A 22199-nucleotide genomic window follows, 5' to 3' on the forward strand; every position below is an offset into this window, starting at 1 on the left:
ATATTATAAAATTTGTATTATATATTTTATTATATTATATTATCATATTATATTATAATGTTTATATTATATATTTTATTTTATTATATTATCATATTATATTATAAAGTTTATGTTATATATTATGTTATATAATATTATAAAGTTTATATTATATATTTTATTATATTATATAATGTTATAAAGGTTATATTATATATTTTATTATATTATATTATTATGTTATATTATAAAGTTATATAGCTTATATTATATTCTTTATTATTATTTATTTATTTTATTATTAATTTATTAATTAGTAATTATTATCAATTACTTGTTATTTATTTTATTTTCTCTTATCACAAAATCCATAATAAAACGATACTTGCACGACAAAATTTCAAAATTTCAAAATCATACTCTTTCTACTTCGTGAGCCTTTCCATTTGTGTCACTCGTGGACTTAGTATTATCATATTATACGCGCTGTATTATTACACATTATGTATTCGCATTTTCAAGCACATTGAAAGCGGGTGTAACGAGTTTCAGTTTAGTACTAGTTTCACGCCCGGCGCACATGCTCAAAAACGGCGCGCAATTTATTTACGCGCGGGCGGGAGTTCTGAAAGTTTTATTTTATCACGTTTCACGTGGACTAATAAAAAAGTTGAATTCATGTTGAACGACGTGGTTCTAACTGTTAACTCTCGTTTCTTTTTTCTTTCTCGTTTCAGACTGCTCTGCATACAGGAAGTGGAACGCAACAGCAATATCTGGAGCCAAGGATGGCGCAATTAGAAACGTTGGAGGCAAAGGTAATAAAATAAAAGAGATTTATAGTGTCTCGTGACTTTGAAAATTAATTAGAAATTACAATTCTCATTTTATAATTTCATTCAGCCAGTTCACGGTTCTCTCTCGCATAATAATTTACTAATTGATAATATCCAGTGATTAACGAGTTAGAAATTGGAGATCGTATACTTCATCTAGCAATTTTATAATATTACCTATCTTTCTATGCAAGAAAATTTTTTTTTTAGACAATCAGGACAGTCGTATTGTCTAAAAAAATAATTGTCCTTGCTATATTCAGAATCTTTCTTTCTTGAACAATAATTTACCAACGAATAATATTTAAATACATTTTATAAATTAGAAATTATAGATTATATACTTCTCTTTGGTGAATTTATAATATTAAAATTCATCAATATAATATTGTTTGTAATATAAAAATTATACTTTACTGTTCTTGGTACATTCAGAATCTTTTTTTCCTGAACAATAATTTCTTGTACAATAATTTACCATCTAATAATATTTAACATTACAATTTTACAATATTATCCATCTGCAAGAGAATTTGTGCAAGAGAATTTATTAAATAATCAGATTTGATTTATATTTTTATTTAAAAAATTGTGCTTCAGTATTTTTGCTACATCCAGAATCTTTCTTTCTTGAACAACAATATCTCATACAATAATTGACCAACTAATGATATTTAACAAAATTAGAAATTACAGATTATTTCTCTCTAGCAATTTCACAGTATCACCCATCTCTCAATGCAAGAGAGTTTATTAGACAATCAACACAGCTCACATAACTCACCTAAGAAAGAAAAAAAAAAAGGGGAGAAAAAGAAAGTAACGCTTTGTTCTTGCTACGTCCTGAATCTTCCTTCCTTGAATGTTTCTTTTTTTTTTTTTTTTTTCTTTTTCGAAGGCCGGCAGACAATATGAGAATAGATCAGACAATATGAGACTTATATTATTTAAAAAATTATGCTTCAATACTTTTGCTACATCCAGAATCTTTCTTTCTTGAACAACAATATCTCACACAATAATTGACCAACTAATGATATTTAACAAAATTAGAAATTACAGATTATAGACTTCTCTCTAGCAGTGTTACAGTATTATCCATCTCTGAATGCAAGAGAGTTTATTAGACAATCAACACAGCTCACATAACTCACCTAAAAAAGAACAAAAAAAAAAAGGGAGAAAAAGAAAGTAACGCTTTGTTCTTGCTACGTCCTGAATCTTCCTTCCTTGAATGTTTCTTTCTTTTTTTTTTTTTTCTTTTTCGAAGGCCGGCAGAAAAAGATGGGTATACGGAGGTCGTTTTTAACCGTAGCATCCCGTCGGAAGAAACCGAAGGCGATGTTCCGCGGTTATTGGCGGGTCCGCAATAGCCCCCAGCTTTTTAAGGCTGTCCAACCAGTGATTTATATGCAGATGCGCGCGGACCGGACACTGTGTGTTTCGTTCAGGGCCCTCTCCACACGAGTTTCGGTCCCAGGGGCCAAAGTGGTGCTCGCGCGGGTGCCATTAAAACTGCCCCGTGTCCACGTGTGTATGTACGCCGACACCCAATAGCGCAGCATCCACGAAAGTTCTTCTTTTTTAATCCTACTCTCATCTCGAATCTTGCGTTCCATCGTTACTTGTCTTATCTTATCCTCATTGTCAGACTACAATGACTCGGCGAATGAAGGTTGAAAAAAACAGAGAAAAGACAAAGGACAAAGTCCTGCACGCGTGTGTGGACAAAGAAAATTTTAATATATCTAAATATAATTCTACGACTATTAAAATATGTTTTAGCAATTTAGATTAGGATTTAGCAAAAATTTGGAACTGAAGGTGTTGAAATAAATTTTATTCAGTCTTCGAATCTTCAAATATAATTCTACGACTATGAAAATTTATTATTTATTTATTTTTAAGTATTATTCTAGAATTAGCTGGATAGAAATCTCAGAAATCTCGGAATATGTTTTAGCAATTTAAATTAAAATTTAGCAAAATTTTGAAGTGAAGGTGTTGAAATAAATTTTATTCAGTCTTCGAGTCTTTAAATATAATTCTACGACTATGAAAATTTATTGTTTATTTATTTTTAAGTATAATTCTGGAATTAGCTGGATAGGAATCTCAGAAATCTCGGAATATATTTTAGCAATTTAGTAATATTTAGCAAAATTTCGAAATGACGATGTTAAAATAAATTTTATTCAGTGTTCGAGTCTTCAAATATAATTCTACGACTATGAAAATTTATTATTTATTTATTTTTAAGTATTATTCTAGAATTAGCTGGATAGAAATCTCAGAAATCTCGGAATATGTTTTAGCAATTTAAATTAAAATTTAGCAAAATTTTGAAGTGAAGGTGTTGAAATAAATTTTATTCAGTCTTCGAGTCTTTAAATATAATTCTACGACTATGAAAATTTATTGTTTATTTATTTTTAAGTATAATTCTGGAATTAGCTGGATAGGAATCTCAGAAATCTCGGAATATATTTTAGCAATTTAGTAATATTTAGCAAAATTTCGAAATGACGATGTTAAAATAAATTTTATTCAGTCTTCGAGTCTTCAAATATATTTCTACGACTATGAAAATTTATTATTTATTTATTTTCAAGTATAATTCTAGAACTGGCTCAGAAATCTCGGAATACATTTTAGCAATTTAGCAAGATTTGGCAAAAATTTCGAAGTGAAGATGTTAAAATAAATTTCAATCAGCCTCGAGAGTCTTACGATTCCGATTCACCAAGTACGTACGTACGTACGTACGTGTCTGTCCAGAGAAGAAAATCACGTGGTGCCATCCGTCATCGTACGCGAAACAACCCTCTGTGATCTTTTATCCCACCCCTCGCCGTCAGCGAGCTGCGTTTCCTCGTAAGCTTCCTTTAAGCCGCGATTAATGCTCGTTGTCAGATTCGTTGACGTTGGCCGGCCACGCGGCAAAAATCCATCGGCCGATGTTTACGCCCGAGCAGGCCAACGCGAAGTCGTGTTTTGCCATCTCGAAGAAAGAGGCACGAAGCAAAAGAAAGAGGATAAGAGGGGGAGGAAAAAGAGCAAACCGAAGGAGGAAACAGAAGGAGCGTGCTGTGTGTGCACCGAGGGCTTCGATATGAATAATGAAGAAGAGCGTCGACTTGAAAAAGGTTGCATCGTCGGTACGTCGACGGAATATCTTCTTACCGGGAATCGAAAATATTCCTCTCGGAGAGAAGAGAGGAATTTCTTTTTCGAGTCTCGCGATAGGATTTTGGAAAGAACTTTGACATTAAAATGAGAGAATTGCATTTTTCACTGAAAGAGTAGAGATTTACTTATCATAGATTTAATAATATAAAATAATATATAATACATTTTTATATTTATATAAAATAATATATTATATATAAATATAAAAATATATTTATATAAAATAGTATAAAATAATATATAATAAATTTTTATATTTATATAAAATAATATATTATATATAAATATAAAAATATTATATTTATATAGAATAGTACAAAATAATATATAATACATTTTTATATTTAATAATATAAAATAAATATAAAAATGTAAAAGTAAATATAAATATAAAGAATATAAAAAAAGTATGTATAAACATAAAAAATATAAAAATATAAAATAAATATGTATAAATATAAAAAAATAATATAAAATAAATATAAATATAAAAATAAATTTATTTATATTATTTTATATAATAAAAATAAATTTATTTATTTATATTATTCTCTACAATAAAAATAAATTTATCTATTATTTTCTATATAATAAAAATTAATTTACTTATTTATATTCTTATTATTATATTATTATTATTTACTTATTTATATTATTTTATATAAGTAGAATCTTCAAATTTATAAATTCACTTCATCTTTGTATAATTGTCAGAATCAAAAATACTTCACCGACGCGGTGACATTTCTCAGAAATGAAGAATGAAGAAGAGAGGAATTTCTATAATTGTTAGAACCTTGGGATCATTGATTGACAAAAATTCACGAACAGTAATTGCAATTATTGAGATGTTACTAAACTCGATAGATTGAAATATTTCTATTCTATCGCTAAAACGATGAGTGTGGTTCGTTTTAAAACGTAGCAGCCAAAGAGGACAGGCTTCGGTACGCCCTTGGGTCGAAACAGACTCAGACAGATCTAGTCGGCCAGATTGCAGATTCAGGAGTCAGTGGCCTTTGCTGTCTGCCACGGCAGTACCCCAGCAGCAAGATTTCGTTCGATCTCTCGAACGTTGGAAACTGAAAACGCTGCCTTCCTTTCGAGTAACTTTCAATCGAATATCTTTCAGTAATAATTTGCTGACAACCAAATTCGAAACCGAACGAAAGGAAAAAAAAAGAAAAAGAAATATAGTAAAACCTGAGAAATTTGAAACACGAGCGAGAGATTCTCTGTGGGACATTTTCATGCATTAGAGTTACATCGCGGAAGGGACGCAGAGCATTCGTGCAGCAATTTAACATCCGCCATTGTGATATCCATCCCGTTGCACGCGATAATCTCTCTCGATTAATTCCGTTTGATCGGTTAAACATGATAATATTTACCATCTGCTGCAATTACTGTTGAAATATTCACTGCCGCGTATACAGGGTGAGCCGGAATTCGTAGAAACAACCGAGCAAGGGCTGATTCTACGTCAAAAAAAAAAATAAGAAAAAAATTTGGTACGACATTTTTTCTTATCTGGAGCTCTATTTTCGAGAAAATCGACTTTAAAGTTTGTTCATCTTTGTGAACGATTTAGTTGTCTATTCTTCTACCGCGATTGTCTCCGTCCGAAATAGTGTTTACGAACATTATTTATTGCGCGGTTAAAGCAGTACAAAGTGTTCCTACTGATAATTAATTTTTTATTCCTTATTACTACTTTCTGTTGCAATACTACAATACAGTACACTGTTACAAGTGCTGTTGAAAATCGTCCTCCTCGTTGCTGCATACATAAGTTTCCTCGACGAATTAATGATATCCGAACAGAACGTAAGCTGATATCGTTTTTTCATTTCTCGAATTCCTCCATCATCTTTTGCTTCGAACGTGTAATATTTGAAACTTGTTCTTTGATACGCCGCCATGAAAAAAAAAAAATCTAGAGGCGTGAAGTCCGGAGACCTTGGTGGCCAACGTACCTTACCATTGTCGCCGATCCGACACGAATACGTTTGATTTAAAACATTTTTAACCTCCCTCGTGTAACGTGGCCGTCATGTTGGAAAGTCATACTCCTTATAGTAGCTAAATTAGTGTAACATAATAATAGAACAAACTTTTTTACAGCTAAATTAGTATAACATAATAGTAGAACAAACTTTTCAGTAGCTAAATTAGTATAACACAATAGTAGAACAAACTTTTTTATAGTAGCTAAATTAGTGTATCACAATAGTAGAACAAACTTTTTTACAATAGCTACATTAGTATAACATAATAGTAGAACAAACGTTTTTACAGCTAAATTAGTGTAACATAATAGTAGAACAAACTTTTTTACAGTAGCAGAATTAGTATAACATAATAGTAGAACAAACGTTTTTACAGTAGCTAAATTAGTATAACATAATAATAGAACAAACTTTTCAGTAGCTAAATTAGTATAACACAATAGTAGAACAAACTTTTTTACAGCTAAACTAGTATAACATAATAGTAGAACAAACGTTTTTACAGTAGCTAAATTAGTATAACATAATAGTAGAACAAACTTTTCAGTAGCTAAATTAAGTTTTAGTATAACACAATAGTAGAACAAACTTTTTTTATAGTAGCTAAATTAGTATAACATAATAGTAGAACAAACTTTTTTACAGTAGCTAAATTAGTATAACATAATAGTAGAACAAACCTTTCAGTAACTAAATTAGTATAACACAATGGTAGAACAAACTTTTTTATAGTAGCTAAATTAGTATAACACAATAGTAGAACAAACTTTTTTAGAGCAGCTAAATTAATATAACACAATAGTAGAACAAACTTTTTTATAGTAGCTAAATTAGTATAACATAATAGTAGAACAAACTCTTTTTTTTTTATTTGTTCCGTGTGTATGAGTTACAATTATTTTCATTTTTTATATTATTATTGTTGGAGATCGTGTGGATTAGTTATCGGCAATCACTAGTTTTTTTATGTGATTAGTTCCGTTTTATACATGTTTGGCTGTATTCCATTTGTTAGTTAGTAAGGTCTAAGTAAGTGTTTCCTTTTCAGTGTTCTGGATAATAGAGAGTAACAGAGTCTTTTGCCAGGGTTGACCTGTGATTTTTGATTTTGTGTTGATGCGTCCTTACTTTAGTATTTCCTTTTCGATGGTTGGTATTCCTAGGGTTTTTCTTATGTCATCGTTTCTCACATACCATTGAGCTATCTAGTATTGTACGTAGGATGACGGATTGTATATTTTTTATCTTTGAACAAACTAAAGTCGATTTTCTAGAAAACCGAGCCCCGAGATAAGAAAATGTTGTACCAAACTTTTCTTCTTTTTTTTTTTTTTTTTGGCGTAGAATCACCCTCTGCTCACAATCGCGCGACGAATAACATTATTTCCCGAATATTCGTACGAAATCACGGCCCACCCTGTATGCACACATGTACGTATCATACATTCGCGGCGAGTACAAATGTTGCGCCACGCGAAATTATATTTATCAGTGCGGCGTGATTTCGTGCGAATGTTCGGGGAATAATGTTATTCGTCGGGCGATTGTAATTCAAAGAATTCGTTGATATTATCAGACCGGACAAAGCGGGGAAAGACAAAGTATAAAAAGCCTCTAAACACGGGACTCTGTTCCCCTGAACGAGTACTATTGTGCATCGTGTACAGTTCCCCTCCCGGAGAGGGTTTGGCGGGATTATCTCGGAAATGCGGATCTCCTCCATGCAAATTCCGCAATAAATTTCCGCTTCCTCCGACTTGCGACTATCGTCTCCTCTCTGTTCGCCGTGCAAACGTGTACATCGTGCTTGCACACGCACACACACACACATACACACGCACACGACGCGGAGGGAGGTGAAAAAAAAGTTCACGGAATGTCCGTGCCGAGATCACTGTCTATCCGTTCCCACTTTTGCTTCCCAACCCGGAGGGAAAAATGTTCGATTCGATGCGCGGACTCCTCCGCGGTTGTTCGTGTCTCTATTATCGTATCTCGTGATTTAGACTGTCTGTTGCGTGCTGGCTCTTTCCTTTTTCTGCCGCCGCCACGGTGGCATCCCTGGCGATGAAACTGTTCCATCCGTTACTCCTTGAAATGGATTTACGCGTTTCTAAGAAATTTCAACGACGTTGGCGGTGACTGATAGTTGAAACGTTCGAAGTAAAATGGAAAAAGCAAAGTATAGGAACGCTATATATGGGTGAAACGTGAAAATATATTTTTTTCATCGTGCCGCTTGTGAAGATCTGTCTTGCATCTTGTATCCATTCGTTGCTCTCGCCGTTCTAATCTTTCTTTTTGTGATATTTTTATTTTCAAACTTGTGCCTTTCTGTGCACAAACGGATACATACAGGGTGGGTCAAAAATCACTTGCTACTAAAATAAATCCTGCAGTACGATAAACTAAATTTAATTTCGAATTAATAAAATTAGTTCTCTTCTCTCACATTTTGATGTTTTATCGAAGAAGAAGAAAAATAGGTGAGAAAAAACTTTTAATCTACGTATAAATAAATTAATGATATTAGTAAATTAATAAAGGATAGAGTAATAATACGTGTAAAGAGATTAATAATAATAATCTTCTTCTAATAATATTAGTAAATTAAGAGATTAATAATAATAATCTTCTAATAATAATATTAGTAAATTAATAAGTGATAAAAATAGTACGTATAAAGAGATTAATAATATTAGTAAATTAATAAGTGATAAGAATAATACGTATAAAGAGATTAATAATAATAAATTAATAAATTAAGAGATTAATAATTATAATAAAGAGATTAATAATAATAATAATCTTCTAATAATAATAAATTAGTAAATTAAGAGATTAATAATTATAATAAAGAGATTAATAATAATAATCTTCGAATAATAATATTAGTAAATTAAGAGATTAATAATAATAATCTTGTAATAATAATATTAGTAAATTAATAAGTGATAAGAATAATACGTAAAAGGATATTAATAATATTAATAATATTAATAAATAAGTGACAAGAACTTTTGTAATAGCAAGCTTGAAATCCTAAATCGATAATTTAATTGATTTTATCGATATCGACCACGTCTGACACACCATGGTATCGTTGGAAAATGATGTTTATGAGAAATAGATATTGCACCGTAACCCTTGAACTCGGGTTGTCTTTTGTTTCCTGCCACATACGGCGCGAGTTCTCGCTCATTCAGCTCGGAGCTTCGCCAAAGATAATAAAATAATAAATGAAGTAATTTTTGTATTTTTCAGCTTCACAGCCATAAAAGTGGACTTGATTAACATTTCTCTTTTTTCTTTTTCATTCCCTCTGTTTCTCTCGTTATCGCTCTTCACTCTTCATATCTGTTTTATACTCTACCTACCCTATACTTCTGCTATACTTAACAATTTAACACTATACATAACAATATACTATAGTACTATACTTAACAATTTAACACTATACCTAACAATATACTATAGTGCTATACTTAACAATTTAACACTATACCTAACAATATACTATAGTGCTATGCTTAACAATTTAACACTATACCTAACAATATACTATAGTGCTATACTTAACAATTTAACACTATACCTAACAATATACCATAGTGCTATACTTAACAATATACTTTTATGCTATACTTAACAATTTAACTATACTTTTATGCTATTCTTAACAATTTAACACTAACCTACGCTATACTTTTATGCTATACTTAACAATTTAACACTAACCTACACTATTCTTTTATGCTATACTTAACAATTTAACCTCAATTGTATTGCCTGACTTCTCTTTCTCTTATCCTAGATTGCCCTTTTATTTTCTACCTTATTGCCCTAATTGTTTACCATACGAATGTACCGCGTATTACCTTTGCCCGTCTTTGATTATCTTCTCACTTTCTATTCCTTCTGGCCTCCTTGACCATGCTTCTTTTCTTCATTTGATCTCTTCTAGCCACCTTTCTGTCTTTTCGTTCCTTTTGCCTCTCAGAATGTCTTCTAGATTTTTACCTCTCTGTTTGTCACCCTACAGTCTCTCACCAGCTGCTGCAGTGTTCCTCAGGCGTCCAATTCCTAATTAATTAACGTTAAATGACACATTTACTATTTTTTTTTCTTTTTTCTTTTCTTGTACCACGCTAGAACCATTTCAGGTGTTTGTCAAGGCTTCGACTGTTTTTCGAGTCGAACGCGTGTTACTCGCGAAAGTTTTCGCCCTGCACAACCTTCGTGCAATCTTTATTGCCGTAAATCTCGGTTTGAAGATAATCTCACGAGCGAACGCCGAGGAAGAGCTGTCGGTGTGAAAAAAGCTCGGGAGCGAACGAAGAACGTGCGAAGCGAGAAGTGATGCTTAAAAACCGTTTATCCCTTGCCTCCAGATGAAAATAAACGCGCGAGCGCGTAGCCAAGTCCAAATTGGCTTATTCGCTGACTCTGTTACGCGAACGAAATTCTCTGTCTTTCGTGTGTAAGGAAATTTGAAGGGCACGTGCAGAATCGTACGAAAATATTCGAACACCGTAATGAAATATTTTATATATAATATTTAACCATACTTTGATGTGTTCTGAATGAAGTCGATGAATTTCACGGAAACTTACTTAGTGAAATCTCGAAATCTTTCTTCGTCCAATTGCAGTAAATGGTAATGTCACGATTCAGTTAATTAATATCACGTCAATCGATGGATTTTAACCCTTTGCACTCGACTGTCCCCTGCAACTGGGCATCATACTTAAATTTAGCTAATAACTAAAATAAATAAACTTTTTACACTCTTGATAATGATTAACAGAATCTTGATGGACTTATTTGTTGCAATAGGGCGAAAGATGTTTTTTATTTTTGTATAGAAAATATCAATATAATATAATATAATATAAAATAATACAATAAAATAATAATATAATACAATAAAAAATAATATAATAAAATAATAATGTAATACAATATAAAATAATATAATAAACTAATAATGTAATATAATATAAAATAATATAATAAAATAATAATATAATATAACATAGAATAATATAATAAAATAATAATATAATATAACATAAAATAATATAATAAAATAATAATATAATATAACATAAAATAATATAATAAAATAATAATATAATATAACATAAAATAATATAATAAAATAATAATATAATATAACATAAAATAATATAATAAAATAATAATATAATATAACATAAAATAATATAATAAAATAATAATATAATATAACATAAAATAATATAATAAAATATATAAAGTAATAAGTTGGACAAAGAGAGGGGACGTAGAGTAACCTTGATGTAAATTAAAAGGAGACGAGTTGAAGAGTGAAAGAAACGGCGAGAGATACTCGAGACAAAAAGATATATATATACAGCAGAAGGAATGTTTGGCAATGGCTACGGAGGATATCCGGTTGGTTGCATATTTTCTGCAAGCAAATCTAGTTGGTGGTCTCGTGTGGGACACACCGGGCGTGCAAGGTCTCGTATCGCATCCTTCTTTCTGGTCGCTGCGCAGTCAAGGCCGGCATTGACCTTCTCCGTGTTGTATGCCAGCAGGAGAGGCCCAAGTGCTGCCTCTTTCAAGGACCATCGGGGTGTGCAGTACCGATGTTGTGGAAGTCCATTAAGATCGAGACGCGGCCGTCTCTGACTATCCTATCGCAAATTGTGGACTTACGTTTGAACGATTAAATTTATATTCACAGCGTGGAGCTTCGAGCATCGACTTCGACATATTGACTTCGATATAACACCAAAAATTGGAACATTTTTGTTAAAAATTTATAGAAACGCGGACGAAGATGAGTGGAATATGTGTACGATGAATAACGTGTATATATTTGAATGTATTAAGTTAAATGAATTTATTATGTTAATTGTTAATTGTTGAAAGTCATATGTGACGCCAATAGTTACCAACAGTTTAAGAATCACATGACGCTCCAGTAACGTCACCAGCCTTTATAGTGTTGATTTTGAATTATCATGGTACTCGATGATACTATAAAATAATATATAAGATAATGTACATTAATAAAATTTTATCAATATATTCTTCTATATAATATTCACATAATGTTTATGATATTCTATATAATATTATATTATTATAATATTCTGTAACATTATAATATAGATATATATAGAATATTACAACATTCTATATAATATAATATTAAATATTTATATTCTGTATTCTATATTGTAATATTTGTACCATTCTAAAATGTTCTATATAATATTTATTTTCTATAAATATTTTTCTATATAATAATATAGAAATATAATTATAGATATAATAATATAGAAAAATATAAAATAATAAATAACAATATAGCACTATATATATAGATGTAATAATGTAGAAAAATATACAATAATATATAACAATATAGAAGTATAAATATAGATGTAATAATGTAGAAAATATAGAATAATGTATAATAATATAGAAGTATAAATTAATATATTTTTCCAGATGGCCAGCATCGAGGTGTCCTTGTCAACAACACCAAGAAGAAAGAAAGGTGGAAGCGTTTCCGGTGGAGTGACATCGCCAGCCGGTCATCGAAACAGAGACCACTACAAGGAATTGGACGCTCTTCGAATCGCATTGCGTGACAAGGAAAATATCATCCAAACGTAAGAGAGCATTCCCCTCGAGAAAGAGAGAGATATTCACCTCAAACGAAACGGCCCTCGCACAGTGTGATTCTAAGATTTTTCATTGTGTTTCAGGTTGAAGGGGCAACTGTGCAACACGCTGAGCAATAGATTAGCGTTGCGCAACGGCGCCCCACCTTTGACAGAGGCTGACAGGAAAGCAACCGAGGAGAGGCTTCAAAGGCTGCGACGCGACGCGGATAACAAACGGCTTGCGATAAAGAATTTGAAATTGGCGCTCGAACGGCTAGACATTACAGAGTAAGTAGACACTCGTGCTGTCGATTATCAGTTGCCGCAAGATAAAGGTCGAAGCTACCATAAATTAGGTCCAGTTAGAGATCACACTGCGTGTGAACCACAGGAAGATTCAAAAGTATATTTTATAATCTTTTCCGTGACGTCTAAATAACTTGTACTTATATTAAATTCAGACCAACTGAAACGTCTGAAAATTTTAATAATTAATTTATTATGATCGATAAATTACAAAAATAATAAATTAAAATTAGAAGTGTCAAAATTGAGCAGAAGATGAGCCATAACTTGACTAACCATGGTATCTAAATCCCATATGGTCTAGTGGCTAGGATACCTGGCTTTCACCCAGGAGGCTCGGGTTCGATTCCCGGTATGGGAAACTTTTTTTCTTTTTCCTCTCTCCGTTTACACATAAATATTCCTTTTTACTTGTTCGGAGTGCAATTGGTACATTTTTAAATTTTTAAATTTCATGTCACACTTGATAGTAATTATTTTAATCGATTTTATCTTTATTCCAGTAACATCGACGTTCGGATTCAGCAGGCTGAGTTAGAATATAGACTCGGACGGGAGGAGCTCGAGCTGTTGACTCTTCGCGAAGAAAGCAGAGCTCTGCAAGCTGCTCTGGAACTGGCAGAGACTCAAGAGAAACAGAAAAATGACACGATATTTAGGTATCTCTGTTAGATCAAAGAAACCATTGTTGAAATCATTGTTAAGTGTCACTTGTTATTTAATTTACAGTTGTATTTCTGGCTCTACGCAAGTCACGATCCACGCGGTGGAAGTTAGCGCGGATCCAAAAAGTCCTCGTTTCGGCGCTGGACCGAGGGAAGATACACCTGGCTTGTACGTCGACTGGGCGGTCGAGGATTCTGGATTGTGCAAGGGAGACAGGTTTCGTACAATTTAGAATCTTACAGAAATACTCTTCGTTCAAGAGGAACGGACCCTGGGATCAAATGTTACTACATTATCTTATAGTTTCAATAGTTTTCCAATCGTCAGGACTCAAATTACAATTTTTTAACTGCCAACACTTTCACAAGTACACACTTTCACGTTCCACGTATCCCGCTTAATGGTAAATTTCACAACGACAACGATAAAAAAAGAAAAAAAAAAAGAAAAAGAGCAAACCGATAAAAAGTTGCAAAGTGTCTCGGTCGTTACCTGCGTGTAACGGTACATTATCGCAAACAGAATTCTTTTTCCTTAACTCAGTGCCGGATACCGAGGGTAAACGCAGTCGTAAAGAGCGTTTTGCGAGCGTCGGCTGGTAATTATTACGTAAAAGGAAGAATGGGGGGGCATTTCTTTTTCGCTCAATGGAAACACTGTGGAGTCTAGATCGTTCAGTTTCGTTGAGATTGTTGGTTCTCTTCGTGACAAGAACCTTTATCGTTCGTATAGTAAATTGCGACATTTTCCAAGGAGAAAGCGAGTAAAACTGGAGCGATGAAAAAGCAATTTACGTTGCAAGGAACAATGAGGAAGAGGAGGACGAGGAAGAAAGTAAATTGACGAGAAACAGAAAGAAACGCGAGGATCGTTGGAGAAGGAAGCGCAACGATATTTGAAACACATAACACTGTCTGCTTACGCTACGCAGCCCAACTATCAATGTTGAACAATAGCGTAATCTTGGCATTCGGTTCCCAACGGGTCACTGTAGCGTGAAGCGGCACCGGAAGTTCGCCGAGTGCCCTCGCTAATTGCACCTGCGACTTCACATGACCCTATCTCTTCCCCTTCCTCTCGTTTTCACGTAGATTTTTCAGCTCTCCCCGTGTTCTGAATACAGCGAGGAACAGCATAAACGTTTCAAAATTCTTTTCTCGATATTTCTTATCAACATCTCATGAAACTAGAACCACAATTCGGCTCTAAAGGAGTGCAAGATTTGTACAAATAATTTAGAAAACCTTCGAGATCTGGAGGAGCGAATTGTTCCTTCCGTGAACTCTCGTTAACATAATAAATCAACCGTTCCTTTGTCGGCTGAAAAATTTCACCTAATTAAGTGCGATCACGCTCGTGAAACCGTCGAGAGGGGAGATGCCAACTTATCAGCCAACATTGTCTTTAGAATCTTGGAGGTGAATGGAAAACTCGTGGTGGGAGCAGGTAGAAGCGATTTGGCGAGGCTGTTGGCCGTTGCACCCGATGCCGCGCAAATCGTGGTCCTTCGAAAGGGTGAATCCCTGGCAGCACTCCGCACTCTTCGATCTGATAACCTCCGGCTGACTCACAGGATTGGATATCTCGAGGAACAGGTTAGGGATCTTCTTGCGCCAAGCCGTGCCGAAGTCCCTGCAGACCCTCCGCCATCCCGTCAAGAACAAGTTCAGGTATACTGCAAGACGATCACAATGCACGTTACTCTCCTCCTTAGGCGAAAGCATAAAGAAAATTCATTATTCTACGCAGCAGTCTGCCTGCGTGGAGCTTTATCGTTTCTATCATAGTTCTATTGTAGCGCGACAGTTAGATACAGGATGCAACGTTTAAATGGGAACACGCATTCATCAGTAGTGAATGTATCGAGATACTTTAGGTTTAGATAAACGTTCTATATATAAAATGTATAAAGATGCTTAAGCATGTAAAGTACATAAAGATGATACTTTATATATAAAATACATAAAGATGGGAACACGCATTCATCAGTAGTGAATGTATCCAGATATTTTAAGTTTAGGTAAAACGTTCTATATATAAAATGCATAAAGATGACTAAGCACATAAAGTACATAAAGGTGATATTTTATATATAAAATATATAAAGATGGGAACACTCATTCATCAGTAGTGAATGTATCCTGATACTGTAAGTTTAGATAAAACGTTCTATATATATAAAATGCATAAAGATGATTAAGCATATAAAGTACATAAAGATGATACTTTATATATAAAATACATAAAGATGGGAACACGCATTCATCAGTAGTGAATGTATCCAGATACTTTAAACGTTTTATATATAAAATGCATAAAAATAATTAAGCATATAAAGTACATAAAGATGATACTTTATATATAAAATACATAAAGATGATACTTTAAGTATAGATAAACGTTCTACATATAAGGATGATTCTGATATCAGTAGTGATTTCCTTGGGTGTTTTAGTGTATTGAACTCTCAAGAGAGAATTCTTTCCGCCTAGGTTTTTCAAAAGGGGCCACAAGTAACCGCGTTAGTCGCGAATCTTCCTGGTCTTAATGTGAGAAACTCGATGGAATTACGGCAGAGTTTGCCTACAGTGAGAAGCAGACACAGCGATCACTCGAAGCGTTCGCTGGACGTGAAGATCTCGAACGAATTCGACTCGTCATCAGCTAGCATTTCCAATGGTCATCACAAGTCGCGAAATAAACAGAAACATCAAGGGTTTCCATTAACCAGATCAACTGCGAGCTTGGACTGCAAGCAGACGCAAGTTCAGCCGCAATTGCAACGTAGAAGACCGCCGCGCGTCGACTTGGCCATTGAACACTTGTCCAAGAGTCGTAAAAACTCGTCTCAAGTGCAACCGTTAGATTTCGATTCCGAACCAACTTACTACCGGCTACAGGTAATATATATATAAATATATTTTTTCTACTAATTTTTGTTTAAATTACGATCAAATCATTTTACAATTCCTCATTGCTCTCAGGAGAGTCAGTCGCGAGCGTCAGAAAACTCAGATATATCGGCAGTCTACAGTTCCCAAGAATCGAAATCTCGTCCAGCGCCACCGAAAAAGCCGCTTCGATTGTCCCTGCATCGAGCGGCTAGCCTTCAGTCCGTAGAAAGTGCACCGCCAGCTGCGCATCACGACGTAGCGAAGAAACCGATGAAGAGAAATCACAAAGGTGATCCGCCGGAGAAAAGCACCCGAACAGAAACCAACGGAGAGACGAATAACTATATGCAAGAATCGCATTCCAATCCACCTCAACCTCCGCCGAGGACACCTTCCAGAGCGGAATCTTGTCAGAGCGCGTTACGGTGGCCTTCCCCTAAGCCACGACCTCATTTGGCACCTGTCACGATGGAAAAATGGTGTTGAATAGAGAAAAAAAAGAAAAAAAAGTAAGAAGAAAGAAAGAATCATTATGAATATGAATGACGTTTGAAATATCAACGCACGCTGGATAAATTTTTCCAAGTGTAAACATAAATATTCGAGAAGTATTTTTAAAAATCTCTGTTGCGACAAGAAAAATTGGGAAATTTCGAAGGATTCTTGTAAATACAAAATAATATTTTTAAGCTTCTTACGTACACTTTAAGAAGACTGAATTATTTTGAATTTACTCGTCTGACATGTTTTTTTTTTTTTTTATATCTGTTTGACTGTATCGACTGACAATACAGTGCAAAATATTTCATTATACACATTCGTCTCGTATACTACGGAATATAAACGTTCAAGTTAATCAATTAAATATGAATAATTTCGCTTTAAATATAAAAGAAATGTTTTCGTACAAAGTACACGAATCGTACACTTATACTCTCTAATTTAACGTATTGTTGTAAATGTTAGTACTGCTAATAATATGAACCTTCCTTTTATTTTTATGCGACTAGAAAGCTTTGGAACATATATTATGTAAAGGACATCAAATCCAATCTTTTTCAATTGCTAGTCGAAGTATAAATTTTTCCAGAAAAATAAAAAAAGTATGTAATAAAAATATGTAAATAGTTTTATTCTCTTAAATAATTAGTAGACATTTCATTCTTAACTCTTCATAGATCTTAGACAAAGCCTGGCAAGAAGACTATTCATTTGTAGTAAACTATTAATTCCATCCACTATTCCTAAATGAGTTATTCCAATTTCCTGAAATGAGTTCCAAATTAGTATTTTTACATACACGCATGACTTCTTTTACAACGTTTTGAGAATGTATTTTCCGACTTACTTTTACAAAATCTAATTTTAACGTTTCTTCAATAGGTAGATTCTTACAAACTCTGAAAATATTACTGATTAAATCTTCTGCAGAGTATCCCATTTTCCATAAATGTTCCATTATCTGCAAATATATATGAAAGAACGTTTCACATTCCTATGTTATATTAAATAAACAGCTGAAAATAGGAAAGTAACTTACCCCATATGCTTTGGAAATGTTACCCTGTGTACACAACTCAAGCATTTCTTTAACAAGTAATGGATGCGGTTCATCACAAACTTTAAAGACATTCACGCTATTTACATGACCAAAACCATTATAAGTCGATTGTAAATTATTTAGGGCCTGTCTCATGTCACCTTGTGCAGTAAACACTATTGCCTCTAGACCATCGTCTGTATGTGAAACCTGGTTAATTCATTATATACATAATGTTATCGTAATATATTCCTGTTTAAACAAAAATGTAAGAATTTTTTAAAAGTTGATTGTACATTTTCTATCTTACAAACTTCAATAATCTTTGCTAAAACTTGTGCGTCTGACAATTTTCCGTATCTTAACATAGCACAACGTGACTGTATTGGTTCAATAATCTTTTCGCTTGAATTACAAGCTAATGCAAATCTAGTTGTATGACTGTATATCTCCATTGTTCTACGTAATGCTTGTTGCGCACCTTCAGTCATGCTATCAGCTTCATCGAGAATTATTATTTTGTGCTTTCCTTTCGGTAAGTTTACCTAAGTAAAAACAAAACGGATTGTTGAAAAAATTTTTACAAAAGATATGATACTTATGAGAGATATTTACCCTCTTTTGAGCAAACATTTTAATCTTATTTCTGACTACATCAATTCCTCTGTCGTTTGACGCATTTAATTCCAATACTGCTTCTTTAAATGCTGGTCCCAATAAAATGCGTGCTAAGCATAATATAGTTGTAGTTTTACCAACACCTGGTGGGCCAGCAATGATAATATTAGGGCAGTTGCCGTGTTGGGCAAACACCGATAATCTGGATACTGTGTCTTCATTGCCAACAATGTCAGAAAATACTTGTGGTCGATATTTTTCAATCCTAAACAAAGAATTGTTGTTTGATTACGTTATGACTTGAAAACATAACCTCGAAAGTCCTTAATTACGAAGAATGCAAATATTTGTTAGCTACAATAACGTACCATGGCAAATTATCCGATTTCCCAGTTTTCTCTTTGCTTTTTGCGTTGTAACCACTCGTGGATGGCAAAATTTCCACATCCATAGATCCTTCCGTAGCACTGTCAACTCCCATCTTCAAACTTTAAGTTAAAACCGCGGGAAAAATCGACTCGTTGATTTTTGCATGGACATAGATTAAATAGGAACATAGACGGGAACAAGTTTTGTAAGTTCTGGATTAATGCAAATAGGAAAGTTCCCTTACCGATTATTAATGATTTTTAATGATATGACAGGAATAGTGACGGAGAATAAATAAAAAATTAATATTCCGAATATTTTAATTTATAAACAATAAATTTTATTCACTGATATTACGAGAGAAAGATAAAACAAAATACATGTAGCAACAGATATTAATCTTGTGATGAAACAACAAACTATAAATTTATTCTAGTACTTTAATGAATATGTAAATATGTTAAAGAATATCTAAAAGCCCGAACAATCGCGTGAAACTATGTCTACAATTACTTAATCGTAGCTGGCCCTTTACGTAGTCATCAAAGTTGTAATATCATATTAGGAAGTAACAACAACCATTAAAAACAAATGATTTTATTAATTACGCAATAACAATTCTATTAAAATTACATTAATTACAAGCGCATGTTTAAACTTCATGCGTAATTCATTGACTGCGTAACGAAATACCTCAAGCATCATGCCTTAAGGGGTCGCGACTATCGATCGAATTATGAACGTATTCTTTCAATTAATAATGCTGCAATAATTAACGTAACCGATAATTAATGGAATACAATCTTATCTAACTCATACGCACACTGAACAATTTCGTCGAGATTTTTTTCCAACGAGTCTGTCCTTGAATCCGTTTTACTTTCGTTTTTTCTTTTCGTTTTTGCCGCCAGTCTTGTTCACTCGCCGCCATTGGCTCGGTCGGTAAAGAGGAACTGCAAGCCACTCGCGTCCAGCAAACTTTCGCACGATCGTCGGTCTTTCGCGAGTGCGTTGTCGGTGGCCGACGGAATGAGATTTCAATATGGCAGCCGTCGTGATATCTGCACGAGTCAGTATCGCGGAAATGTTTTGAACTCGTTGAGTAATCGCGACAACCGGTTGACGTACGACGCATAGGTTAGTACGGCGGAATGACGTTTCGCCGTTGTATCAGGTTTCTCCGTCGAATCGGTCGGTTTGTGTCAGGAAACCGGGTTTTCGTGGGAATCGTCACTCTCGCTGACGGTCGGGCCGCCAAAGTACATAAGCTGGGCAGCCAGCGATCGTTGCAGGCGATAGGTTACACTTCGGTCTCTTTCATTTCACGATCCCTCGAGTCGAACTCGACCGCACATCACCTTAAATGGGGTACACGACGCTCGTCCCTGTACAACCTGCCAATCTACATGCATGTAACGTCACGTATGCTTTGCGATTGTATGCTTGTCTGTCTGTGTGTGATGTGTGTACAGTTTTCCTACGGTGTGTGTGTGTTTGTGTGTACGTGCGTGTCGTGTCAGGTGTGTGAATGATGCTGCTGTTGTCGCGGATGCGTGTACACGAAACGAGATGTTACGGAATTGTCGCTCTCTTATCTTTCCGTTTCCGAACGGCGGCGAAAAGACGCTTGTTGAGTGTCGCGCGTGTTTAAACGTCAAGAAAGAAGATACGACTCGTCGGTGCGTGTTTTTGACACATCTCGCCATGCTGAATGGACAGCATGGTGGTGCCACGGGCCCCCGCTGCGTACCGAACGATCTGCTTCGGAGAGGCAAGTTCGGTGAGTTGATACACTTTTCTCTGTATTTTCTATTTGCAATTTTCTTTCTCTCTCATATACATACATACATACATACATACATACATACACGCGTACTTTGACAGCTTTCGTATCAATCGTTTCTTCTTGTCTGATTGTATCGTTTCTCGATGTCATCTCGACCTGCTGTCGCATTTTGAACGTCGGCGCCAAGCAAATTTTTTCGTCGTTCATCTCGGAAGTCCCTGTAATTAACCCTTTTCCTCTCGGTCTTTGGCAAATATTATTTATTACAGCTACGTTGCACCGTGCCTGCCGTAAAGTCTGATCCGTATAATTGTATTTATAATGTAATTTGCATTTACTGTGAATACAGTTTGTACTTGTCAGTCTTGAAGGATTGAAATTGAAAATTCAAATTTGTATTTATTACGTAATTTGTATATATTTGTATTGTATATATTGTATTTATAATACAATCTATACAACACTATAATTTAGATTAACTATTTAGTAGAATTTGTACTTATCAATCTTCAGTTCGAGGAATTGACATTGAAAATTCAAATTTGCATTTACTTTCATTTATTTCTCTGTCATACAACATTTCGTATATAACAAATAATATATGAAATATAATATAACAAATAATATAGTAAATAATATATTATGTACATATGTACATAATATTTTCAAATATTATATAATCTCTATATATTTCTACATATTATATTGTATTTATAATGTACAATATAATTTCCATTCATTGCAATTTGTATTTATCAATCTTCAGTGCGGAGAATCGAAATTGAAAGTTCAAATTCACAGTCTGCAGAGGACTACAATTGACTTTCCCTTTCAAATCGATCGTGTAACTCGATATTGGAATCCAAAGGGTTAATTACATTTAAGATTCGACGATCGTGCAGATCGTTTGTCAACGCGACTGCATGCTCCGATAATCACTTCCGGTTGGCTCGTGATATTCGAGATACACTTAATCGACGCGGAAAGGACATGATTCATTAACTTCTCTTCAGTTTCGTCTTTCGAATGCCTCTGTCTCTGTTTCGACTTTTTTTATTTACTCGAAATATGTATAGGGTGAACCAAAAATTTCCTCCTATTTTTTTTTTTTTTTAATAAAGGATCAAAATATAAATTATTGTATATATATAAAAGATATGATTCATTAACTTCCCTTCAGTTTCGTTTTTCGAATATTTCGGTCCCTGTTTCGACTTTTTTTTATTCACTCGAATTATATATAGGATAGACTAAAAATTTCTTCCTATTTTTTTTTTTTTTTTTTTAATAAAACATAAAAATATAAAAATACTAATTTTATTAATTAAATTTAAGTTCAAAC

The 22199-nt window shown here is 33.7% G+C and overlaps 2 protein-coding genes and 1 non-coding gene across 5 annotated transcripts in view; 2 read left to right on the forward strand and 1 right to left on the reverse strand.

Annotated features, from left to right (window-relative positions):
• Window positions 1-17035, forward strand: part of LOC122528985 — a 66157-nt gene extending 49122 nt beyond the window's left edge. For all 3 annotated transcript variants that reach the window (XM_043654682.1, XM_043654681.1, XM_043654680.1), the window contains 8 exons: window positions 720-800; window positions 12521-12684; window positions 12781-12966; window positions 13488-13643; window positions 13714-13866; window positions 15059-15320; window positions 16143-16550; window positions 16635-17035. In XM_043654682.1, the coding sequence (XP_043510617.1) occupies window positions 720-800; window positions 12521-12684; window positions 12781-12966; window positions 13488-13643; window positions 13714-13866; window positions 15059-15320; window positions 16143-16550; window positions 16635-17030 (1806 nt within the window). In that variant the 3' untranslated portion in view covers window positions 17031-17035. The remainder of the gene's footprint in view (window positions 1-719; window positions 801-12520; window positions 12685-12780; window positions 12967-13487; window positions 13644-13713; window positions 13867-15058; window positions 15321-16142; window positions 16551-16634) is intronic.
• Window positions 13274-13345, forward strand: Trnae-uuc. Its single transcript has one exon. It is a non-coding gene; the product is annotated as a tRNA-Glu (tRNA).
• Window positions 17036-17652: 617 nt separating the features above from the next.
• Window positions 17653-19244, reverse strand: LOC122528987 (replication factor C subunit 2). The gene is made up of 6 exons (XM_043654693.1): window positions 19071-19244; window positions 18700-18967; window positions 18381-18629; window positions 18085-18294; window positions 17893-18006; window positions 17653-17810 (listed from the first exon to the last, which is right to left on the reverse strand). The coding sequence occupies exons 1-6, from the start codon at window positions 19181-19183 to the stop codon at window positions 17709-17711; spliced, it is 1056 nt and encodes a 351-aa protein (XP_043510628.1). The 5' UTR covers window positions 19184-19244; the 3' UTR covers window positions 17653-17708.
• Between the last annotated feature and the right edge of the window lie 2955 nt (window positions 19245-22199).

This window comes from Frieseomelitta varia, unplaced genomic scaffold (genome assembly GCF_011392965.1).
Source record: "Frieseomelitta varia isolate USP_RPSP 00005682 unplaced genomic scaffold, Fvar_1.2 scaffold_274, whole genome shotgun sequence".
Classification (NCBI taxonomy): domain Eukaryota; kingdom Metazoa; phylum Arthropoda; class Insecta; order Hymenoptera; family Apidae; genus Frieseomelitta; species Frieseomelitta varia.